General features: G+C 36.4%; 3 protein-coding genes across 4 annotated transcripts in view; 1 reads left to right on the top strand and 2 right to left on the bottom strand.

Annotated features, from left to right (window-relative positions):
* Nucleotides 1–1,576: 1,576 nt before the first annotated feature.
* On the top strand, nucleotides 1,577–11,078 carry LOC108749476 (tetratricopeptide repeat protein 28). 2 transcript variants are annotated; one of them, XM_018488234.1, is made up of 15 exons: nucleotides 1,577–2,042; nucleotides 2,578–2,835; nucleotides 2,902–3,304; nucleotides 3,422–3,979; nucleotides 4,079–4,374; nucleotides 4,439–4,904; nucleotides 5,057–5,464; nucleotides 5,698–6,075; nucleotides 6,232–7,012; nucleotides 7,158–7,831; nucleotides 7,937–8,439; nucleotides 8,599–8,961; nucleotides 9,037–9,274; nucleotides 9,364–9,582; nucleotides 9,762–11,078. In XM_018488234.1, the coding sequence occupies exons 1-15, from the start codon at nucleotides 2,019–2,021 to the stop codon at nucleotides 10,406–10,408; spliced, it is 6,216 nt and encodes a 2,071-aa protein (XP_018343736.1). In that variant the 5' UTR covers nucleotides 1,577–2,018; the 3' UTR covers nucleotides 10,409–11,078. The 2 variants fall into 2 exon arrangements, with proteins under 2 accessions (XP_018343736.1, XP_018343735.1); XM_018488233.1 differs by having other exon boundaries at nucleotides 2,578–3,304.
* Nucleotides 11,079–11,356: 278 nt separating this feature from the next.
* On the bottom strand, nucleotides 11,357–12,685 carry LOC108749353 (peptidyl-tRNA hydrolase 2, mitochondrial-like). The gene is made up of 4 exons (XM_018487971.1): nucleotides 12,594–12,685; nucleotides 12,155–12,358; nucleotides 11,869–12,054; nucleotides 11,357–11,622 (listed from the first exon to the last, which is right to left on the bottom strand). The coding sequence occupies exons 2-4, from the start codon at nucleotides 12,326–12,328 to the stop codon at nucleotides 11,440–11,442; spliced, it is 543 nt and encodes a 180-aa protein (XP_018343473.1). The 5' UTR covers nucleotides 12,329–12,358; nucleotides 12,594–12,685; the 3' UTR covers nucleotides 11,357–11,439.
* A 3,133-nt stretch (nucleotides 12,686–15,818) lies between these two features.
* Nucleotides 15,819–20,172, bottom strand: part of LOC108749300 — a 12,780-nt gene continuing 8,426 nt past the window's right edge. The window contains exons 6-14 of the mRNA XM_018487900.1: nucleotides 19,115–19,375; nucleotides 18,629–18,991; nucleotides 18,279–18,525; nucleotides 17,983–18,194; nucleotides 17,764–17,902; nucleotides 17,356–17,609; nucleotides 17,119–17,287; nucleotides 16,874–17,040; nucleotides 15,819–16,106 (exon numbers count right to left, since the gene is read on the bottom strand). Of these exons, the coding sequence (XP_018343402.1) occupies nucleotides 16,001–16,106; nucleotides 16,874–17,040; nucleotides 17,119–17,287; nucleotides 17,356–17,609; nucleotides 17,764–17,902; nucleotides 17,983–18,194; nucleotides 18,279–18,525; nucleotides 18,629–18,991; nucleotides 19,115–19,375 (1,918 nt within the window). The 3' untranslated portion in view covers nucleotides 15,819–16,000. The remainder of the gene's footprint in view (nucleotides 16,107–16,873; nucleotides 17,041–17,118; nucleotides 17,288–17,355; nucleotides 17,610–17,763; nucleotides 17,903–17,982; nucleotides 18,195–18,278; nucleotides 18,526–18,628; nucleotides 18,992–19,114; nucleotides 19,376–20,172) is intronic.

Here is a 20,172-nt window from a genome sequence, read left to right as displayed (position 1 = left end):
GAATGTTATCTGATGGCAATGTTCATAATAGCCACATATCGAAAATGATGAAGCAAATGTGTCGCGAATGCATCTCTTTCACACAAATCGATTTTATTTATGAAGATATATGAGCTTTTATTTTACATGGTATGATTGTGTGATATTACTACCTCCGGTAGTTGCATTTATATGATGTGCAATGCACAAAAATCTTCAATTAACTGCGGAAATTATAATTGTATTATTTAACTGAACTTTTTGCACAATTCATCTTTTCTCTTTTTCTTTCGAATGTGGAGAGAAAAGGAAGAAAGATGAACCGTGCAAGAACTTTAGTTAAAAAGAACGGATCTATTGTATTTTATTGAATTCATGTCGTGAATAACTTTGTTTAGAGAGTTATACATTCTGCAATAACGTTACATTCCTGCAATCTCAGTCTAAGATACGAATACAAGAGTATTGTTTTTATGACCTGTTAAAGTGTGAGGAAATAGTGTATAATAGATGTGTAAGCCATAACATGCATATGCCAATACGTAGATACATGTATTTATACATACAGAATATATTTATGTACAATTTTGTACAAAGAGACATAGCAATTGATAAAACAAGGAAAATTTTTCAACGATTTTAATTTTAAGTAATTTCTCGTATACACAAAAATTTACATTGATGTTGCAGAAGTAAATATAGAAGGATGTATGTTAATAAAAAAAATATTTAAGCTAATTTGTATTCAATCTTCTTTAATGTGCAATCTCTTTTGCTAGCAAAATATAAAAATAGCACCCTTCGTTTTTATTTAACAGTCTAGTTTCATAGATTTTCCATGAGTTGCAATATCTCGTTCTCAATAATGTAGTTTTTTTTAATCTAACTGGTTCTAAGGTAAAAGTGCTGTAAAAGTGATCTGGAAATTGTCGTTTGGGCGATTCTGTAAAATGCTCATTTGACTTTCCATCTTTATTCAACGTTTGAAAAACAATTATAAATGCAAAAATATTGATTGTGTTCGGCATGTGAAGGATCAAAAGTAACATTAAGGTCTTCACGAATTATTAAAAAAAAAAATTGAGTTTTTCGTAAACTCATTATTCATAATATATCAAAAGTCATAATTTTTAATCAACATCAATACAACTTTCCCTCTCATCGCATAAATAAAGATCTTCCGTCATTTACATTTTTTTGCATATATATACAGGGTATCCTGAGCGTCATAACGGTATCTCTAGTTAACGCCGAGTCTCAAAAGAATTCGAAGAGCATCCGATTCTCCAAGAGATTCTCCTCGATTTACAAGATAATTAATTAACAAATCTATATGGGATTTGCAAAGCGAGATAAAGACAATCTCCTTTTAGTACTCGAGGCGCGAGAGTGGCTGCTGTTGCAAAACGGTGCATTGGGGTCCCCGTCGCGGGCCCTGTATTTTCGCGCGCGTGGCGAACGTTTCCATACGTATATGTGTATATTTATATGTATGTATGCGTGCACGTTTTACACGCTCGTATGCTGATGATAGTGTTGCAAAACGAGCGGGACAACACACGGCCGGGGCCCCATCGCGGGCTTGATGGGCAGGAGAAGAAGGAGGAGGAGAAGAGCGCATAGAAGAAGCAAACAGCACCGGGCAGGCAGCAGGCAGCAGTGCCGGCCCCGCTCTGGGCCCGACGGGGGGACCTGGGGTCACATTCCAAGATGGCTGTGCCTGAGGAATGCAGTGGGTGCCCCCCTAAGACGCCTGCCTCCCTCCTTTTTTATTAATCGGTCCCATTTGCCCGTTCTAGCGAAAAGAAATCCCCTTATTACCGCTTGCACGCGGTGAAACAATGTAACGCGCGTACACGCAGAGAGTTCAGTTTATTAGCGAACGTCGAGGGAACGTGCCGAGGTAAGTCCCGTCGTGGGAGAGCGAGAAGGACGAAGAGAGATAGAGGAGTCGCACGTTCAATCCGGGGCCTGATCTTCATGCCAGCACGCTGCAGATGATGCCCATGCCAGAGAATGCTACTAGCTCGTCTTAAACAATGTCTCATAGGGATATCTCTGAGGTAATTATGAGATTCCTGTTATTACTTTGGGTATCCTATTCTGGATTAAGGATCTAGCCCACGTTTACACATTGCTCTTGTTGCTTGTTTTGATTAGTCTCCTTTAATTATCTAAGTATTTATTTATTTATTCAAGTATTTTATTTTGATTTAGTATTTTATTAATCTTATTCTCTGTCTCTCCACAAAAAATAGTTAATACATGTTAATCATTTATAATTACTAAGATAAAAAATATCTGATAGTATCTTCTTTATTTTTAACTCTATTTGGAACCTCTTACAAAATTATATTTTATTTTTTTAAATATAATTTTATTAATTTGTAATACTAATTGATGTTATTTTTTTAATTATCATTGATTTTATCACGCAGAGTGAAAATGATAAATATATTTAGTGATCGCTTTACAGTTTCTACATATGAATCTTTAGAAATATATGATTCCTTATTTTAATTTATGTAAACTTAATTATTATTGATAAAAGCAGGAAATTATTTGCTCAAAAAATAAGATCATGCCAATTTGATGAAGGTGGAGCCCGAAGGTACGTCGGCCTTGGCCGCTGGATCCAGGGCACTATTCTTAGAAACGGTACGCAGGAGTAATACGGCATGCCAGAATGGAGATTACGCACTGGCCGCGACATTATATACGGAAGCCCTTGCCTTGGACCCTCTCAGTCATGTGTTATACTCAAACAGATCAGCCGCTAGGCTAAAAATGGGATTATTCGCGCTTGCATTGCAGGATGCTGTCAGAGCTACCGAGCTGAGTCCACAGTGGCCAAAGGTATGCATTCTTATCCATATTCTTCCGTACTTCTTCAATTTCGAATCTATAATAATCGGTTTTCAGGCATACTACCGACAAGGAGTAGCGCTGCAATGCTTAGGACGTCACGGAGAGGCACTCGTTGCCTTCAGCACGGGATTAGCTCACGATGCATCCAATCATCAATTGTTATCGGGCTTGGTAGAAGCATCTCTGAAGTCTCCATTACGACCAACTTTGGAGCCAACGTTCCAACAATTACGCGCTATGAAACTCGACGAGTCTCCATTCGTCGTCATATCTGTGGTTGGTCAAGAGCTGCTTGGAGCTGGACAATACAGGGCGGCCGCTGGCGTACTGGAGGCCGCGCTCACCATCGGTTCATGCAGCTTGAAATTGAGAGGCTCTGTATTCTCTGCTTTGTCCAGCGCGTACTGGGCATTAAACTCTCTGGACAAGGCAATCAACTACATGCAACAGGATTTAGGTAAGTAATAGATCAACTTTTTTCGAAACGGAAAATTTTCCGTTAATTTATTTTCAATTTGTAATTTGTGAATTTAATATAAAGCAAGCTTATGCACTGACTGATTAAAACTTTCAGGAGTGGCGCGTTCCCTGGGGGACACGCAGGGCGAGTGCAGAGCCCATGGGAATTTAGGCTCAGCTTATTTCAGCAAAGGTAGCTTCAAGGAGGCTCTAACGGCTCATAGGTACCAACTTGTTCTAGCTATGAAATGTAAAGATACGCAGGCAGCGGCTTCGGCCTTGACCAGTCTGGGACACGTCTACACGGCGATCGGCGATTTGCCGAACGCCCTGGCCTCCCATAAACAGTGTGTGCAATTGGTAAAGCAGATGGGTGATCGACTGCAAGAGGCCCGCGAGATCGGTAACGTCGGAGCGGTCTATTTAGCAATGGGGGAATTTGAAAGTGCTGTCGACTGTCATACGCAACATTTGAGGATAGCTAGACGATTGGGTGATCGCGTAGAAGAGGCAAGGGCCTTCAGTAACTTGGGATCGTCTCATCACTATCGTAGAAATTTCGGACAGGCAATGGCTTATCACGAAAACGTTTTGAGAATAGCTCAGGAACTCGGAGATAGAGCGGTAGAGACCAGAGCATATGCGGGATTAGGTCATGCCGCCAGATGTGCAGGTAATACTGATTATTATTATTATTAAAAAGTACAATATATTAACATATTTCTATTTCTAACTTTCCTTTATATTAACATAATTTCATTAAAATATCTAGGTGACTTGGCACAAGCCAAGCTCTGGCATCAAAGACAGCTCGATGTCGCATTGGTCACGAAAGACAAGGTAGCCGAGGGACGAGCCTGCAGCAATCTAGGCATAGTCTATCAACTACTCGGCGAGCATGATGCCGCCTTAAAATTACATCAAGCACACTTAGGAATCGCGAGATCGTTGGGAGATAAAGCTGGTATGGGTAGAGCGTACGGAAACATCGGCAATGCTTATAACGCCTTGGGTTATTATGAACAAGCCATCAAATATCACAAACAGGAATTAACGATAAGCAAAGAGGTAGGCTTCTCAAGATAAATATATCATTATTATGACATTCTTTGTTAACGAAAAATCTGTTCAGGTAAACGATCGTAGTTCAGAAGCCAGTACACACGGAAACTTGGCAGTCGCGTATCAGGCAGTGCAAGGTCACGAAGCGGCGTTGAGGCACTACAGAGCTCATTTAGCTATAGCGCGCGAATTGAAAGACACGGCTGGTGAGGCGTGTGCCCTGCTAAATCTTGCCAATTGTCTTTCTTCGCGTGGCAGATTTGAAGAGGCAGTGCCATATTACGAGCATTATCTAATGCTGTCGCAAGAATTGCACGACGTTGAAGGAGAGGCTAAAGCATGCCATTTCCTAGGATATGCTCACTACTGCCTGGGAAATCATAGAGAGGCAGTTAGATATTATGATCAAGATTTAGCGCTAGCAAAGGACTTGCAGGATAAATCTGGAATGGGTAGAGCTTACTGCAATTTGGGATTAGCTCATTTGGCACTGGAAAATCTGGATACTGCTTTGGAATGCCAAAAATATTATTTAGGTAACACTTTCTCTTGCTTTAAAATACATAAATAAAATACATAATTGTGAACATTTTATAATTATATATTAATATATTAAAAGTACGAAAATAGATATAAAAAATAAAATATATAATGATAAAAAATACATTGTATCGTTAATTTAATTTAGCGATCGCGCACATGACCAAGCATCTGGCTGGTAAGTTCCGCGCTCTGGGAAATATTGGCGATTGTTTGTTGCGCATGGGAGAGGTTGACGAAGCTATCAAGATGCATCAACGCCAGTTGAATTTGGCGCGTCAAGCTGCCGATCGTTGCCTGGAAGCGGCTGCATATGGTGCATTGGGGATCGCTCATAGAGCTACGAAGAACTTGGACAAGGCTCTCGGTTTTCACACGCAGGAATTAACTCTGAGACAAGAAGCCGGTGACTTGCGCGGTGAGTGCAGGGCACATGGAAACCTGGGTGCTGTGCATATGGCGCTGGGACAGTACACTCATGCGGTCAAGTGTTATCAAGAACAATTAGAGAGAGCGAAGGAACTAGCGGATTCTGGAGTTGAAGCCCAAGCATTAGGTAATATAAATTTATAACATTTAAATTTGTATATAATTTAAAATTAAACATTTGAGACGTGTATTTAAAATTTCTCACTTAAGTGAGAAAGGTAAATTCAACAATATATAATATATATACAGAATGTGACGTGCTAGAATCAAGAAAATAATTCTTTGTATAAAAATATAAAAATAATTTTTTAAAAAAATTAATAAGTTAATAATGTTTCTTCTTACACTGTCACTTTTTAGGAAATTTGGGCATAGCTAGGCTTAATATGACGCATTACGAGGATGCTATCGGTTATTTCGAACAACAGTTAGCAACTTTAGAACCGTTAACTACCGGCACTGCTTTACTTGACAAAGCTCGAGCTCTCGGAAATTTGGGGGACTGTTATGAAGCCTTGGGTGATCTGGAAGAAGCTATCAAATGTCATGAACAACAATTGACAGCCGCTACGAAGTTGAAAAGCATCAGAGATCAGGAGAGAGCATACAGAGGATTGGGAAGAGCTCGCGAAGCTACCGGGAACTTGCAGGAAGCTTTGGTGTGTTTCGAGAAGAGATTAGTGGCCGCTCATGAAGTGGACAGTCCTGAGGCGAGAGGTGCCGCTTACGGTGATCTAGGTAAACTGATAATACAAATTTAGATTAATTTTATTAAATTCTTAAAGAGAAAAGAGATTATAATAAATTTTTAGTAGATATATTTTTACAAAAACCACGCGAATTTTTTTAATCGCCTAATATTAACACTACATATGTAATGCTGTTAATTTATAGGCAGAGTACACGCCGCGTTAGGAAATCATGAGCAAGCTGTTAGTTGTCTATCGCACCAATTGGCCCTCGCTCGTGGGCTCGGCGACAAAGCGGCCGAGGCCGAAGCTGCCAGCGGTTTGGGAGCAGTACATCTTTTAATGGACGATCCGAATTCCGCGTTACGCCATCATCAGTTGGAATTATCGATCGCTGAAGGTTTAGACGCGGCCGGCTTACAAGCTCGCGCCTGTGCCAATTTAGGGGTGACTCAGGAGACATTGGGACAATATGAGGAAGCTATAAGATTGCAGGAACAGTCGTTGAGCCTTGCGGCCGCAGCAGGTGATCAACCCGCCCGAGCGGCAGCTTTCGCGAGTCTGGGTCGACTTCATCATTTGTGTGGAGACCTTCCACGTGCTCTAAGTTATCTGCAGTCTGGTCTGTCTTTGTCCGAAGGTTTAGGCAGAAGAGAAGAAGCTGCCAGATTGAGACACAGACTTGGTCTTGTGCACTGGGAGATCGGAGAAGCGATCATCTCTGTGGAACACTTGGAGAAGGCCGCAAATCTCTTAGAATCATTAGACGGAACTTCTGTGTCTCTTTCTTGTGGTCAACCTAATCGAGCCGAGTTATTATCAGAAACATACAGAATGTTACAAAAAGTACTAATCAATCTAAACCGAGCAGAGGAGGCTCTGAATTGGGCGGAAAGATCTAGACGATCTAAAAGTAATTCTTTGGACGATGCAGCTCATTACTCTGAGATTATTGATCGACAACGTGGAGTTATCCTGTATTATAGGTATAATCTTTTTGCAAATATTATAGTTTGAAATAAGATATAATTTATTTAATACTATAATATTTTATGTTTACTCTTAAAAAATTAATTTTAAAAATTAATTTAATTAAATTTTAATTAAAATAACAACAAAATATAATTTTAGCGAGGTGGGATGTGAATTGCATGCATGGTGCTTAGCGCCAGGACGTGGACTATTACGATTCCACTCCGCAACATTAGACGATGGGGTAGGTCTAGAAAAGAGAGTTTTTCAAGCGCGCGAAGCGCTTCTGGATGAAAGCAACGAGCTTATCGAGGAATCCACCAAAATCCCGTCAAGAGGTCATCACTTGAATGCTAGTTCCTACAGTTTGAGTAGTCTTTTCAGCGTTGGCTCTGTGAGCTCTCGCGCTGGAAGCGCTCGTTGGGGACGAGGTGCGAAAGGACCTACGTGGCAAGCACCATTGCCGATACAGGTGCTCTACGATCTTCTTCTTGCCCCGTTTGAAGATCTACTACCGCCACCACGGAAGGAACTGATTATGGTGGTAGAGAAATCTCTTTACTTGGCACCATTCCCGGCTTTGCAATCCAATCCAGGCGAGGATTATTTGTGTGAAAGATTCTCATTATTGGTGGTACCATCTCTTGCGGCGCTCAGAAAGAGATCGAAAACGCCTGTACTAGAAGGCGGTGCTACCGTGGCTGCGCTGGTCGCCGGAAACCCTATTCTACCAGAGGACGTTCGAGAGGAGTACGGATGGGCTGAAAGCATTGCTTCCACCGAGACCGAGTCAGAAATAGTCGCTGAATTATTGGAAGCTCGCGCAATGACTGGTTAGTTCAACTACAGTTCTAAAAACTTTTCCTAATTGTATCACAACTTCGAAAGTTATTTGTGAAAGTTTGTTACTTAAAATTTTTTCTCTTTATTCACAATAGGATTAGAAGCTACCAGATCAGCGGTTCTGCGATCTCTACCAGATGCAGAATGTGTTCACCTAACAGTGCCGGTCTTCTGGAATACCGGCAGTCTTGCGTTTTCGCCTGATCAATGCGAGGAGCCATCCGAAAGGCCGGAGTATCTGATAAATCAGACAGATTTACTCAGATTAAAGATGTCCGCCCGTCTGGTGGTCGTATCTAGTGGTCAGAGTTGGAGCAACGTAGATTGCACGAATGCTACATCGGATGGTATACAGAATATCGCCAAGACTTTATTAAGCGCGGGCGCGCAATGTGTGCTCATAGGGATGTGGGCAGTACCACCAACCGCCGGTAGCATCTTATTGCGAGCGTTCTACAGCGCAATGTTGCAAGGCGCGAGAGCGTCGCGTGCATTAGCCGAGGCGATGCAAACCGTTCAGCATACCAGACACTTTGCTCATCCCGCTAACTGGGCCGGTTGGCTGCTTATCGGTGGAGACACAAGATTATCCAATAAGGTGCATTTGATAGGAATTATATGTGTGCTATTTTAGCAACTACAAAATGTAAAACAAATCAATCGATTGATTAAAGCTTAGATACGTCTTAAATAAATCTAATCTTACTTTGCAGCTTTAATTGTAATATTTCATCATTCTCTTCTCTTGTTTCGACAGGTCGCGCTAATGGGTCAAGCACTGGCGGAATTATTGCGTGGTGGTCCCGAGCAGAGTAGGGACGCGCTGCGAGTAACGCTTCATCTAGTAGAAAAGTCATTACAAAGAATTCATCGCGGTCAGAAGAACGCCATGTATACGACTCAGCGCAGTATCGAGAACAAGGTAGGCGCTGCCACCGGTTGGCGAGAGCTTCTAATGTCCGTGGGATTCAGATTCGAGCCGGCCGGCAATGGTATACCATCCTCCGTATTCTTTCCACAAAGCGATCCCGAAGAAAGACTGACGAGATGCAGCGCTAGCTTGCAAGCTCTACTAGGATTAGGTCAATCATCATTGCATGCTTTGGCGAGACTCTTACAAGTACGACTTTAATTAATGTTTAACCAAATACATATAAGGTTCTCATTTTAATCGATTATGTAAAAAATATTTCAGGCGCCAGAAGCCGCAGAGGACGTCATCGCTGCCATGAGAAGAGCCAGTTGTGCCACAGAAGGACAAGAAGTTATATTGCCTGTACATGTTTGGAGAGCATCAGGATCACATGAACTGTTCGCTAGCTTAGGTTTCGACTTGATGGAAGTCGGACAATCAGAAGTGATATTGAGAACAGGCAAACAAGCCTCACGTAGAGCTGTCCAGTTTGCTCTTCAAGCTCTTCTCGCATTATTTGGTAAATTAAAATTCATATTGATACATGATGATCATAATAAATATAAATTAATTGTATTCATTTGTATGTGTGTGTATTATCAATTACAGATACACAAGAAGCACCAAAAAGTCTTAGCTTAGATTCAGGTAGTTCCATGGAGAGTTTAGCTTCTGTGGCTCATACTGAGAAAAACCTTGTAGAACGACCGCGATTGGGAGGAGCATTTGCAAGTTATGTGCGACATCGTGGTGAACCAGATGGAAAGACCATGGAACCACCGAACGTTTTAATACCAGCTTCACGACAGCCGTGTCAAAACGGTGGAGGTATATATATATATATATATATATATATGTAAATATCTTAAAATTATAAAACAAAATACTCGAATCGACTTTCTATCTGTTTCAAATATTAAAAGTAACATTTTTATAAGATACATTTAATTTCTGTAAAATTTCATAAGATATATCATTGAAATTTAAATTATATTCGAATACTCCAGGTGAATCAGACGTAGCATTTACACCTAGTCCTCCTGTGGCGCTTAACTTGAACCATCAGACTCGTATCCGAAATCTTTATCCCGAACAAAATCCGATAAGGCCTGGCTCAAGCTCGAGCAGTTCAGTAACAGATTGGGACAATGGTCACGCCACTGTATTGAGACGGCAGCCGTTACCACCTTTGCCGGCTAATGTATTAGAAAGGTTGAGCGTGAGAACGGAGATTGACACGAACTCGTCGAGGAAGCCACGCCATGCCGCAGCGACAAACGAAGATATCTGCGCACAGACCGACGCGACGCAATCCACGGAAACACATCCGCAGAATTTGAGGAACCTGGCCACTTCCCTGACAAGTCTAACGCGAGAGCTTACGCCTACGATATCGGAAGTATATCACGAGCGCAACTTGGGATTGGGTCTGGCGCCGTCATTATCGAAATTGCTGGAGGAAGTGAGCGCTGTATCTGAGAACGAGGAGTCGCAATCGAAAACGGTGGGCCACAATCAGACACAGAATTGGATACAGAACGAATCGGAGCTCTGCCGGAGGGATGAGGCCGATGGTAGATCTATCGCAGAGTCGCAGTGCAGCGCCGCCAGTTCGAATAAAATACCTCGGAAAGCACCCGCGCCACCGATATAGATTATTTATATTTATAAGTTAAAGCGTAATTTCGCGAAGTATAGTACTGGGTACCAAAGAATGGGAGACACATTGGGAAACAGGTGGTCAGTGCCTTGCAATCACAGCAAGGCTGACAGAAAACGATTGGCGAAAAACGTAGTGCGAACGCGTATTCACTTGCCAATACTTCTTGGTATTCAAGATGAAACACCTGAAAGAATACACTAGGAACCATAAATGCCTTAATATTCATTAAATGCACATATTTGCATACTGTCCCTTTTTCATATACTCGTGAATGTAACGAGTTCTATATACGTACAAGGACGAAATAATCTCGCTAATAAGCGCTAATATGCTCAAGTATGATTTTAATTGTAATCCGTCCAAACGTTTAATTATTAACGTTCTTAATTAACATAGCAAAAGATGACTGTGTGGAGTTCGGATGTTTAATAAGCTAAAAGAATCAATTTTTCTCTATATTTCCTCCCATTTATCATTGATATCTGTCTAGAATAAATAATATTAGCTGCACCAACATCCGAGCTCTAACTTCAACTATCATATTTCTGATAAATCATGCTAGAAAGTAAATTTGACATTCTATACTACGTTTGTACTTCGCAAAACACAAACACATACACACACACATACATACCCACACAAATGTAGTATTATATTAATTCTAAGAAAAAACTGTTAAATACGTTTGTTAAAATTTATCATTGAAGGAAATATGTTTTGCTCATATATTTACGAAATTATATTTTACGAGTTGAATGTTAATTTCAAAATTCTGCTTTGTGAAGAGATATAGAGACAATAAAAATCATGTAGTATTAGCTTTCTTAATATGCATGTAAATACTCTTTAAAAATTCAAGGGATTAACATTGTGTTAAGATTCCTCTGCGTAACTAGAAAAAATTTTGCCAACAGACTGATTTACATAAAGAATTGAATTTAAATAAAATTAGATATTTGGGGATATTAAAAATAAAAAATAGAAAGATATATCAAAGGGCTCGGTCTTTATTTCATAAGCAGTTAAAATAACTTTAAATGACCGGTTACTTGATCTACCAATTTGGCTGGACCCGGTCCGACTGCACATACCGTTTTACTTCCTGCTGGTATTTGCGTATGTCCCGCATCCTGTACAACATTCGATAAGAGACCTGCAGCTTTAGCTTGCTTTGCTATCTCTGTAAGAGCAGCCTCGCTGTCCACCTGGAAATTAACATATCGTTTTTCCTTTTATACATGCGTGCGTGTGTATGTGTGAAAAGATATTTATTTTAACTGTGTATAGTTAAATATATTTATTAAACATCAAGTGATCTTTCGATTAAAACCTTACAATCTGGTTTGTGTCATAAGGAATATTTAATATGTTGGATCAATACGAATACATTCATTAAAAATATATATTTTCTTTATTAACTTATTATCAGTATTTAATATTATTCGAAATACCTTAAGAGTGATTTTAGCTTGGCCAGATTCTTCCCATGCTCTTAGAATTTTTGGATGTTTCCTAGCAGCTTTATATGCTGCAACAGCGGCATGTGAACACTGAGCTGCTACTTTTCCTTTTCCCATTTTCAAATCCGTTCTAATTACCAGGATCAACTTGTAATTATCATATTTATCCGTATATACCTGTGTAAAAAAAAAAGAATAATTGTAACTGATTGTTTAACAGATTATTAGAGAATTATACAAGTTTTAGAGAAAAATCAAGTGATATTGTTTTCTTTACCACGTCGTCATCATCTGTTTCGTCAGAGTCTTCCGCAAAGGAACTTTGCTGAGGACTTTTTCTATTTACTATGGTCATGAGTTTATACAGACAATAACCGAAGAGAGCAGCGGCCATAAATGCTACTTTCGGATCTGTAGCCTGCGCTACGATTGTTTCGGCGATGTCGTCCATGGTTTTTAATAATGTATGATAAGATAAAGCCTGCAAAGATACATGCGAGTTGAAAAAAATACGTTGTCACAGTTCTAAATAATTTATAGATACATAAAAGAAAATATACGTGCGTTCTACAAAATGAAGATAACCTATAACGTTAGATTTTCATTATATTATGGAAAATCCTTCATATTATTCATTATTGATATATAATATTAGATATATATACACACGTTTAAAATTTAAATGTGTTAATTAAATGAAACGTAACATTACTCACTAAACTAAGGCGTTGTCGATTATAATCTTGATGACCACGTTTCTGACGGCATCTGAATCTGCCGATCCATGTTGATCCAGCTGATCAACACTGATCATTGATCATGCGCGATTGTTGCAAGTTAGCTAAAAAGGACATCGACAACTGATCAACCACAGAAGATTACATGTGGATAATATTTAAAATATCATTAAAATTAATCTTTATTTTAGTTCCATGATTAATTCATATTTTATGCGGATCTCATATTATTTTTTAAATACGACGATAGTATTAGTTACGAATTTTTATTTTTTCATATTTAATTAATATTTTGTGTATACACTATTTGTTGGACAGAACATGAAATTTTTTTTTAAATTTTGATATTTATTTATTTTTTATTTTAACATTTATAAATATTAATATATAAAGAATAGAATAAGAATGTATGCGAAGAAGACGTTTATTTTCTATATTGCAAGTTTTGTCTACACGATAAGCAACAGTATGATCTAAGAAAAAATCGAAGAGTTAATTATTATAGCAACTTGGTTTCAGTTTTTACAAATCGTTGTACGAATCTCAAACGCATGGATATGCGTGATAGAAAGTGAAACGGATCGAAATAAACCGAATTTAAATTTTCAGTGAAATTTGGAACTTGGCTAATTTGTGTGAGATTCGTAGAAACGCAATTTGTCTTCAAATAAAAAAAAAACAAACGGCTGCTTTGTGATTTACACTTATATATTATTACGATACATACGATCGATTGACACACTCTTATTTAAGATACAGATGCTATATTTCACTATCATGTATAACATTTTCTGCAAAAGAATTGTGTACATATATTTTTAATAAAAATTAATTAACGGTAAAATTGGAACTTAACGCGCTTAACGGCTTTATAGGCTTTAAATATACAAAAATATATCGCTTGTTATTACATATATGCACGCGCTTCTTTCTGTGTGACAAAACAAGATGTGGAACACACATTTTATACGCTATTATGCGAATAGCAATTGTGTACATACATAACTTAGAAACAAACGATTCAGATCATATTAATAAAACAAGTTGATATATCATAATAAAAAGAAAATTAGAACTCGTTAATAATTAGTTACATTTAAAAGATTCATTGGCAAAATAAGTTTTATTGTTGCTTGCTAAACCGATCTAGAAATGTAAGGATCTAGGCGGCAAGTATCTCTAGAAATAATTGAGCTTTCTGTTTGTTGCATTACATAAAATTTATAAAAAAAAAATTATAATTAAGATGAACTATGATTTCTTTTGTATTCATGATCCTCATATTTTCAATTGCACAATTAAAATAACATATAATATATCGCTCCATGTATTTTCATTATTTTGATGTATCTATCTTGGAAATATAGTAATTTGTGTCTGCACATTGGAAGCCCATTTTTTTTTTCAAAGAAAAATCAAGAACGCGAAATCAATGTATCTAAGAACATTATAAGTTTGTGCGATCGTAAGATATATTTTAATTATACGCATAAATTTATAAAAAAATAACTTCCAATACGCGGCATTGCACATAAAATGTAATAAATTTTTTTTATCAAATGTCAATAACTTCGCAATGCATTTTGAAAATATATTATTTTAAACAAAATATTTTTTATAAATTGATCAAAAAATTAAAAACAAATTTTAATTTTAAAGATTGACGCATTTTTTCTAAATTATCTTTGCAGCATATTAACAAATTCTGCATACAATACTACAGAATTAAACATTTTTAGAACCGAACATTATCATGGAAACTTAATTTAAAAAACTATTATATATTTATCTATTAATTTCTAACAAAGAAATTCATATTTAACTCAATAACTTTCTAATCTTGTCATAATATCACATTCATCTGCGATCTTTATTGCATAACTCCTAATTGAGAAATATAAATCAATAAATTGTAAATTGTGTCGATAACAAAATAAATTTCTCAATTAAAATTTTTATTTCTTTAACAATGAGATATGAAGTAAAGGAAATGTAAAAAAATTGCTTTAGTATAGTAGGATGATCTTCCAAGAATTATGCAATAAAGGGAGCATTAATATAATTCTTTATCATAATGCTTGCGATATGCACAACGAACTTGTATAAATTTTACGAAATTCTCTAGGAAATTCAGATAAAATTTTCATCGAATTTATATTGGAACAACAAGCATATGATGAACAAGTGATACAATCTTTTGAACAAGTACTTATGTATAAAATATCTTATGTTTATGTCAGTGTCATTTAATATTACCTGGTCGAGTATGTTACAAAGACAATTCGTTTTTTTTTTCGAACCAAATTGACGAACGTATCGATTAATTCTTATGTAAAATCGAGAGAAAAAATGTACAATTAAATCGATCGACAGTGATATATACATCTTAACAATTAAGATCATTGTAAAGCCCTTCATGATCACATTAAATTATCGTAGAGGAAAAATATTTACTACAATTCATTACGCGCTTTGGAAGAGAGCGTAGCACATCGTTCTTTCTGTATCAATAGTTATATGAGCAGGAAGAAATCGCGAGTACCAATGTGAATATTCATTACAAGCAACGTAATGTACATAATTCTCGCAACATGACAAAGAAAGACACGCAAACCTATATATAAAGTTTTTTCGCGTGTTCACTCTTTGCGCTTTTAATGAAAAAATACACTTTACAAGTTATTGACGTAAATATTTCATAATTAAATAAATCGTCTGCATCAATGTGAAACAAAATGCGTTTATATAGATAAAAATATTTGTACATAAACGCTACACGATTGGTCCAATCATAATTAAACCAATGACACACATATATTTCTCTATACATATATTTAGCACTCCTTATTATAAATCAAATATATTCTCGCTCCATATTAAAACATCTCAAGTGTTTTTTATCAATCTTTTTTCTCTTTTTAATGTTATTGTATACATAAAATATTTTTTATATTTAGGCAATATTATTCATTTAACATGTAATAAAAAGTACGAAATAATTTAAGAGAAATAATTTAAGAGAAAAAGACATTTCATACAAATTAATCACAAACAATTGGACGTTTCAATAATATCGTTAATTTTTATATAATTTTTAAGTATCACCTTTAGGTTTTTGCATTTTTGTAACTCAAGATTTAGCAATAAACAGTCAATAACTCACAAATTTATAATATAGAAAAGACTTTCTCTAAGTTATTTGGCTCATTACAATTTTTTTCAATAGATTTATATCTAAACATAGGAGTGCTTAATTCCTATAACATCCTGTAAAATTCACTTATTCTTGCAATTTTTATATATATAAGAATTTTTGTAATTTGGCTTTATCTTATTTTTACGCATGTGCTTAGTTTTATATTACCCACTAACTCTGAGTTACAATTCTAATAAAGTGGACCTTCGTCTGCGGATATGACTGGTTCCTCATCGCTCCAATCGCTGACTGCTAATCCTACTGATCCATGAAAACTCTGCGATCTCGCTACGTGGCTAAAATCAAATAGAAGTAAAATAGTGGAATTATGAGCATAAGTGAAGAAACGAATCTCTCCTATTTTATTTATACTCTTTTTTTTTTATCAAAAGAGAAAAGCTTTGTTAACACATATTTACATCGCACATTATTGCTAAAGCTGACTATCTGATCAAATCAAATGCAATGTCAATATTGAACAAATAAGATATTAGATTTCTGTATTTAATTAAAAAGCAATATTTTTTCCGTAGAAATAGATACGGTTCTTTGAATGCATTTGCTAGAGCACAATAAACAATTAGATGGATAATAGAAACACTAAGTGCAAAAGCAATATATCACTAAAATAGATAAATTAATGTAAGACAGTATATCTTCCATCGTCCCTTACTTGATGGGAACTCTGAGTTAGTGCAACACAAAAAAAATAAGCATTCTCGTGTTGGTAAGTGTTTTATATCTTTAAAAAATGACAAACATCTATTAACAGTACCTCTTGAATCTATATAAAATAAGGGAATCTATATGTAAAATGTTCAAACGAGTTTGTACCATACCGCTTGCTTGTTTTGCCACATTATTTTTAGATTATCGATCGCTATCAGTCCTAACAACAAAATATAACAAATAAAGTAAAATAATTATCTTCTTAATTAGTAACAATAATATATCCTAGACAATGCAAAAGACCAAGACGCATGGTAACTTCCGGACTTTTGCTTTGTCTGAAAAATTCCTCGATTACTTTTTTTATGAAAAGTTGAATCAACTTGCAACTAACCTCGGTGACAGAGCTGCATTTTTCTTTGCCAAGCCGGCTTTTCTTCGTCCTTCCATAGCAGCTTTCATGGGATCGTAGCTTTTGCGACGTTTCCAATTTTGCATCTCGACTTCCCGTACATTTGACGCTGAAGGCTTTTTTGGTTCCTTCGGTTTGCTCTTAGGCCCCTACATACATTTAAATGTATATATTTATTACATATTAAATTTTATTATTATATATTGAAAAAAGTTACACTTTCTTACCATGTTCAGACCTCTGTTAATTCGCGCATTAGGTCGTCCAGAATCTGTTCTATTGATACTGGAAAGCGACTCAGACTTGCCATGTGCATCGTGTGATAAATTCTTAGCTTTGTTCACACTGGAAGACACAGGTTTTGTTCGTTGCAAATCCAATTTTGCTTTACGCAAGCTAGAGAGAAGAAATAGTTAGATATACAAAGATATTAAAATTCAAGAAAACAAACCATTAACACATACCTAAATTCTTTGTTGTATTTAGTGCTGGAAATAGGAGATTGTGACATAGGATGCTGTTCATCGCTGCTCTCCGTATCGCTGGGATGGCGTAATCCTTTCGATATATTCTGATGTAGACTGTGACTCGTGTCTTCGTCACTCTCATTATCAGAAACGAGTGGAGGACGATATCCCGTCATGCGAGCAGACATTGCGGACACAACATTCTGAGTTGTTTGCAGATACGACGAAGTTTCTAAATCACTGTCGCTCTCCTAATTAATTACAGATTTTATGAAGCATTTGATATACCAATTTTTTGATATAACTTAAAGATTAGTAATCAAATTTATCAACAAAAATTGTCAATAGATTCCATAACGCTTTAATGTGATAATCTATACACATACTCATATACATAAAACATACCAACTGTGGACTACTAGGTGGAGGTACTTGATTGTCCTCGTAACAGTAATTTAATTCATTATCTGACCAATCGTTGGCTAACGAGAGAGCACCTCCTGTACCATGAAAACTAGCAGATCTCAGTACGGAATTGTCATGACTGTAATATAAATCTTCTTTTTGAAAACTGAAATACGCTTATTATTCGCGCAAACGGTTCGTATATTTCTATACACTCACTTGCCAGAACCATCCTCGGTACTGTGATGTTTCTTTGTACTGTCTATTAATTTCTTTCTCCCTTCGGCCGCTGCTTTCATCGGATCGTAACTTTTCCGCCGCTTCCAATTCTGAAACTCCACCTCCTTGGACGTAAGAGTGGAATTACTTCTACCGGACTTTTTGTGATCTTTACTCGGTTTCTGATTCGTTTTTGGACTAAGAGGAGGATGCTTAAGAAAAAAAAAAAACAAAAAATTTATATTTAAAACATGTCCTACAGACAAAATAATTTCTTACACAGATGCGATGCTTACATGAGTCGTCTTTGGAGCTCTCATACTAAATCTCCCGGTATCGGTTCTAGATATGGATGGTGCTCTAAATTTCGTTGTCTCCGATTTCTTTGATAATTCCTTATTGTGCGCTCCGACACTATTTGTGCGAATACGATGATAACTTTGCTGCTTATTCACAGGTGCTACAGTCTTAACTTCGGACTGCGCTCTTCGACGTCTTTCTTCGGGGGTTGTATTCGGCGTTGTATCGGACTCACAATTTAACCTGTGAATAATATTCAACTAATTTTCTGTAGAAATAAAAAAATAGGATATCCGGAATTTTTATATTTTTCGATAGTATTTCGTTTAATTTCTGCATAAGATACCTTGCTCTTCTTATGCTAAAAGTCCTATTTAACTTGATTCCAGATGAGATTGGTGTCAGAGGAGATTTTCTTTGTTGTTCACCAGCTTCGCTACTACTATCGGAAGCAACAACAGAAGTATATTTTCCTCTTGATGATATTCTGTCAATATCGCTATTGAAACTGCTGCGACGCGACATGAGATTCTGCGACTTCATGTTTCTAATGCTTGCATTACTCGATGATCTTTGTATATTAAGATGCCGTTGAAGTTCTGGACTGTTTCGTAGCATACTAGGCGTTTTAATAGGCATGTCCTTGTCAAAATAACTGGTTCCTTCGTGATAATTCGTAGTGCTGTTAGATTTTCTCAGCATATATGGACTATAAAAAAATTAACATATGTATGTGAGATACATTAACTGCTTTCAAATTAATTGTTGTATTGTGGCGTTTCAAAATTATTTATCGTTATATATAAATTGATATGAAGACAAAAATATGTACCTATTTTCAACGCATGTAAAATATCCTATATTTTTCGCTTGTGACGATTTTGCCAAATGTTTAGGTCTGTCTAGCATAGGAGAATTGAGAATCTTTGTTATAACAGCCTTACGGCTAACAATTGGGCTAGTAGTCAATTTTGGCGTAGGTGGTCTCAGACGGCTTAAAATGGGACTATTCATATGTTTAAGGTCTTCTTTATATTTCGCACTGTTTTTCTTGGACGTATTAGATTCCGTTGTATCAGAAGCATATTCTTTCCTACGTTAAAGAAAAATAAGAGATTTTCTTAAAATGTAAAAGAGCTCAATAATAATCTATATTGAGTTTTGTTATTGATTCGATTAACAAAATTCTACATTTTTTAATAGCAAAATTATTATATACAATGTGATAAATGTGTGATAAATGTATGCTATTATTGTTATTAACAAATTAATTAATCAGAATGTAATGTGTGTGTGAAATAGATCATTCACCTATCTAGAGAGCTACTTCTTCTCTCCAAATTGAGAGGTGACAAGACTTGGGACGGGCTCTTCAATAATTCTACATTAATATCAGCAGTCTTCGATTTGGCCGAGCTTAAATATTTTCGGACGCTTCGCCTATTTTCGTTGCTGTTCGCTCGCCGAAACAACGATTCGGACAAGCTGCCACGTCTAATTACGGTATTATGTACAGGTGTACGCTGTGAACTGTTAGGCGGCGTATTGTAACTGTTGCTAGTGTCATCATCGGATTCTCCACCGGAGTCTATGATTTGATGCTGATTTGAAACTAAACCGAGCCTTTCTTTTATTCGTACATACGAATCCGTGTCCAGATTGTTGTCAGGTGACTGTTCCTGTGTGAAAGATTAAAATACATAAAGATGAAAAAAAAGTCATAAGAAAATTTAAGAAAATATTAAGATGATAAGGATGTGTTTTTGAATGTTTATAATTATATTCAAAAGAAATATGTATAATATAAAAAAATTAATGTTATATACAAATTTTATAATTTTTAATCAATTTATAGCTATAGATATATTAAATTAAAATGTTTTTCTAATA

Source organism: Trachymyrmex septentrionalis, unplaced genomic scaffold (genome assembly GCF_001594115.1).
Source record: "Trachymyrmex septentrionalis isolate Tsep2-gDNA-1 unplaced genomic scaffold, Tsep1.0 scaffold29, whole genome shotgun sequence".
Lineage (NCBI taxonomy): Eukaryota > Metazoa > Arthropoda > Insecta > Hymenoptera > Formicidae > Trachymyrmex > Trachymyrmex septentrionalis.
This window is presented reverse-complemented; position numbering and strand designations above follow the sequence as displayed.

Coding starts and splice junctions, on each gene's coding strand:
- LOC108749476 (XM_018488233.1), top strand. CDS start 2,019: ATGTCTCATAGGGATATCTCTGAG. Junction 6,076..6,231: donor TGCCGCTTACGGTGATCTAG/GTAAACTGATAA, acceptor GTTAATTTATAG/GCAGAGTACACGCCGCGTTA. Junction 9,583..9,761: donor GCCGTGTCAAAACGGTGGAG/GTATATATATAT, acceptor CGAATACTCCAG/GTGAATCAGACGTAGCATTT.
- LOC108749353 (XM_018487971.1), bottom strand. CDS start 12,328: ATGGACGACATCGCCGAAACAATCGTAGCGCAGGCTACAGATCCGAAA. Junction 12,055..12,154: donor AAACAGATGATGACGACGTG/GTAAAGAAAACA, acceptor TTTTTTACACAG/GTATATACGGATAAATATGA. Junction 11,623..11,868: donor AAGCTAAAATCACTCTTAAG/GTATTTCGAATA, acceptor GTTAATTTCCAG/GTGGACAGCGAGGCTGCTCT.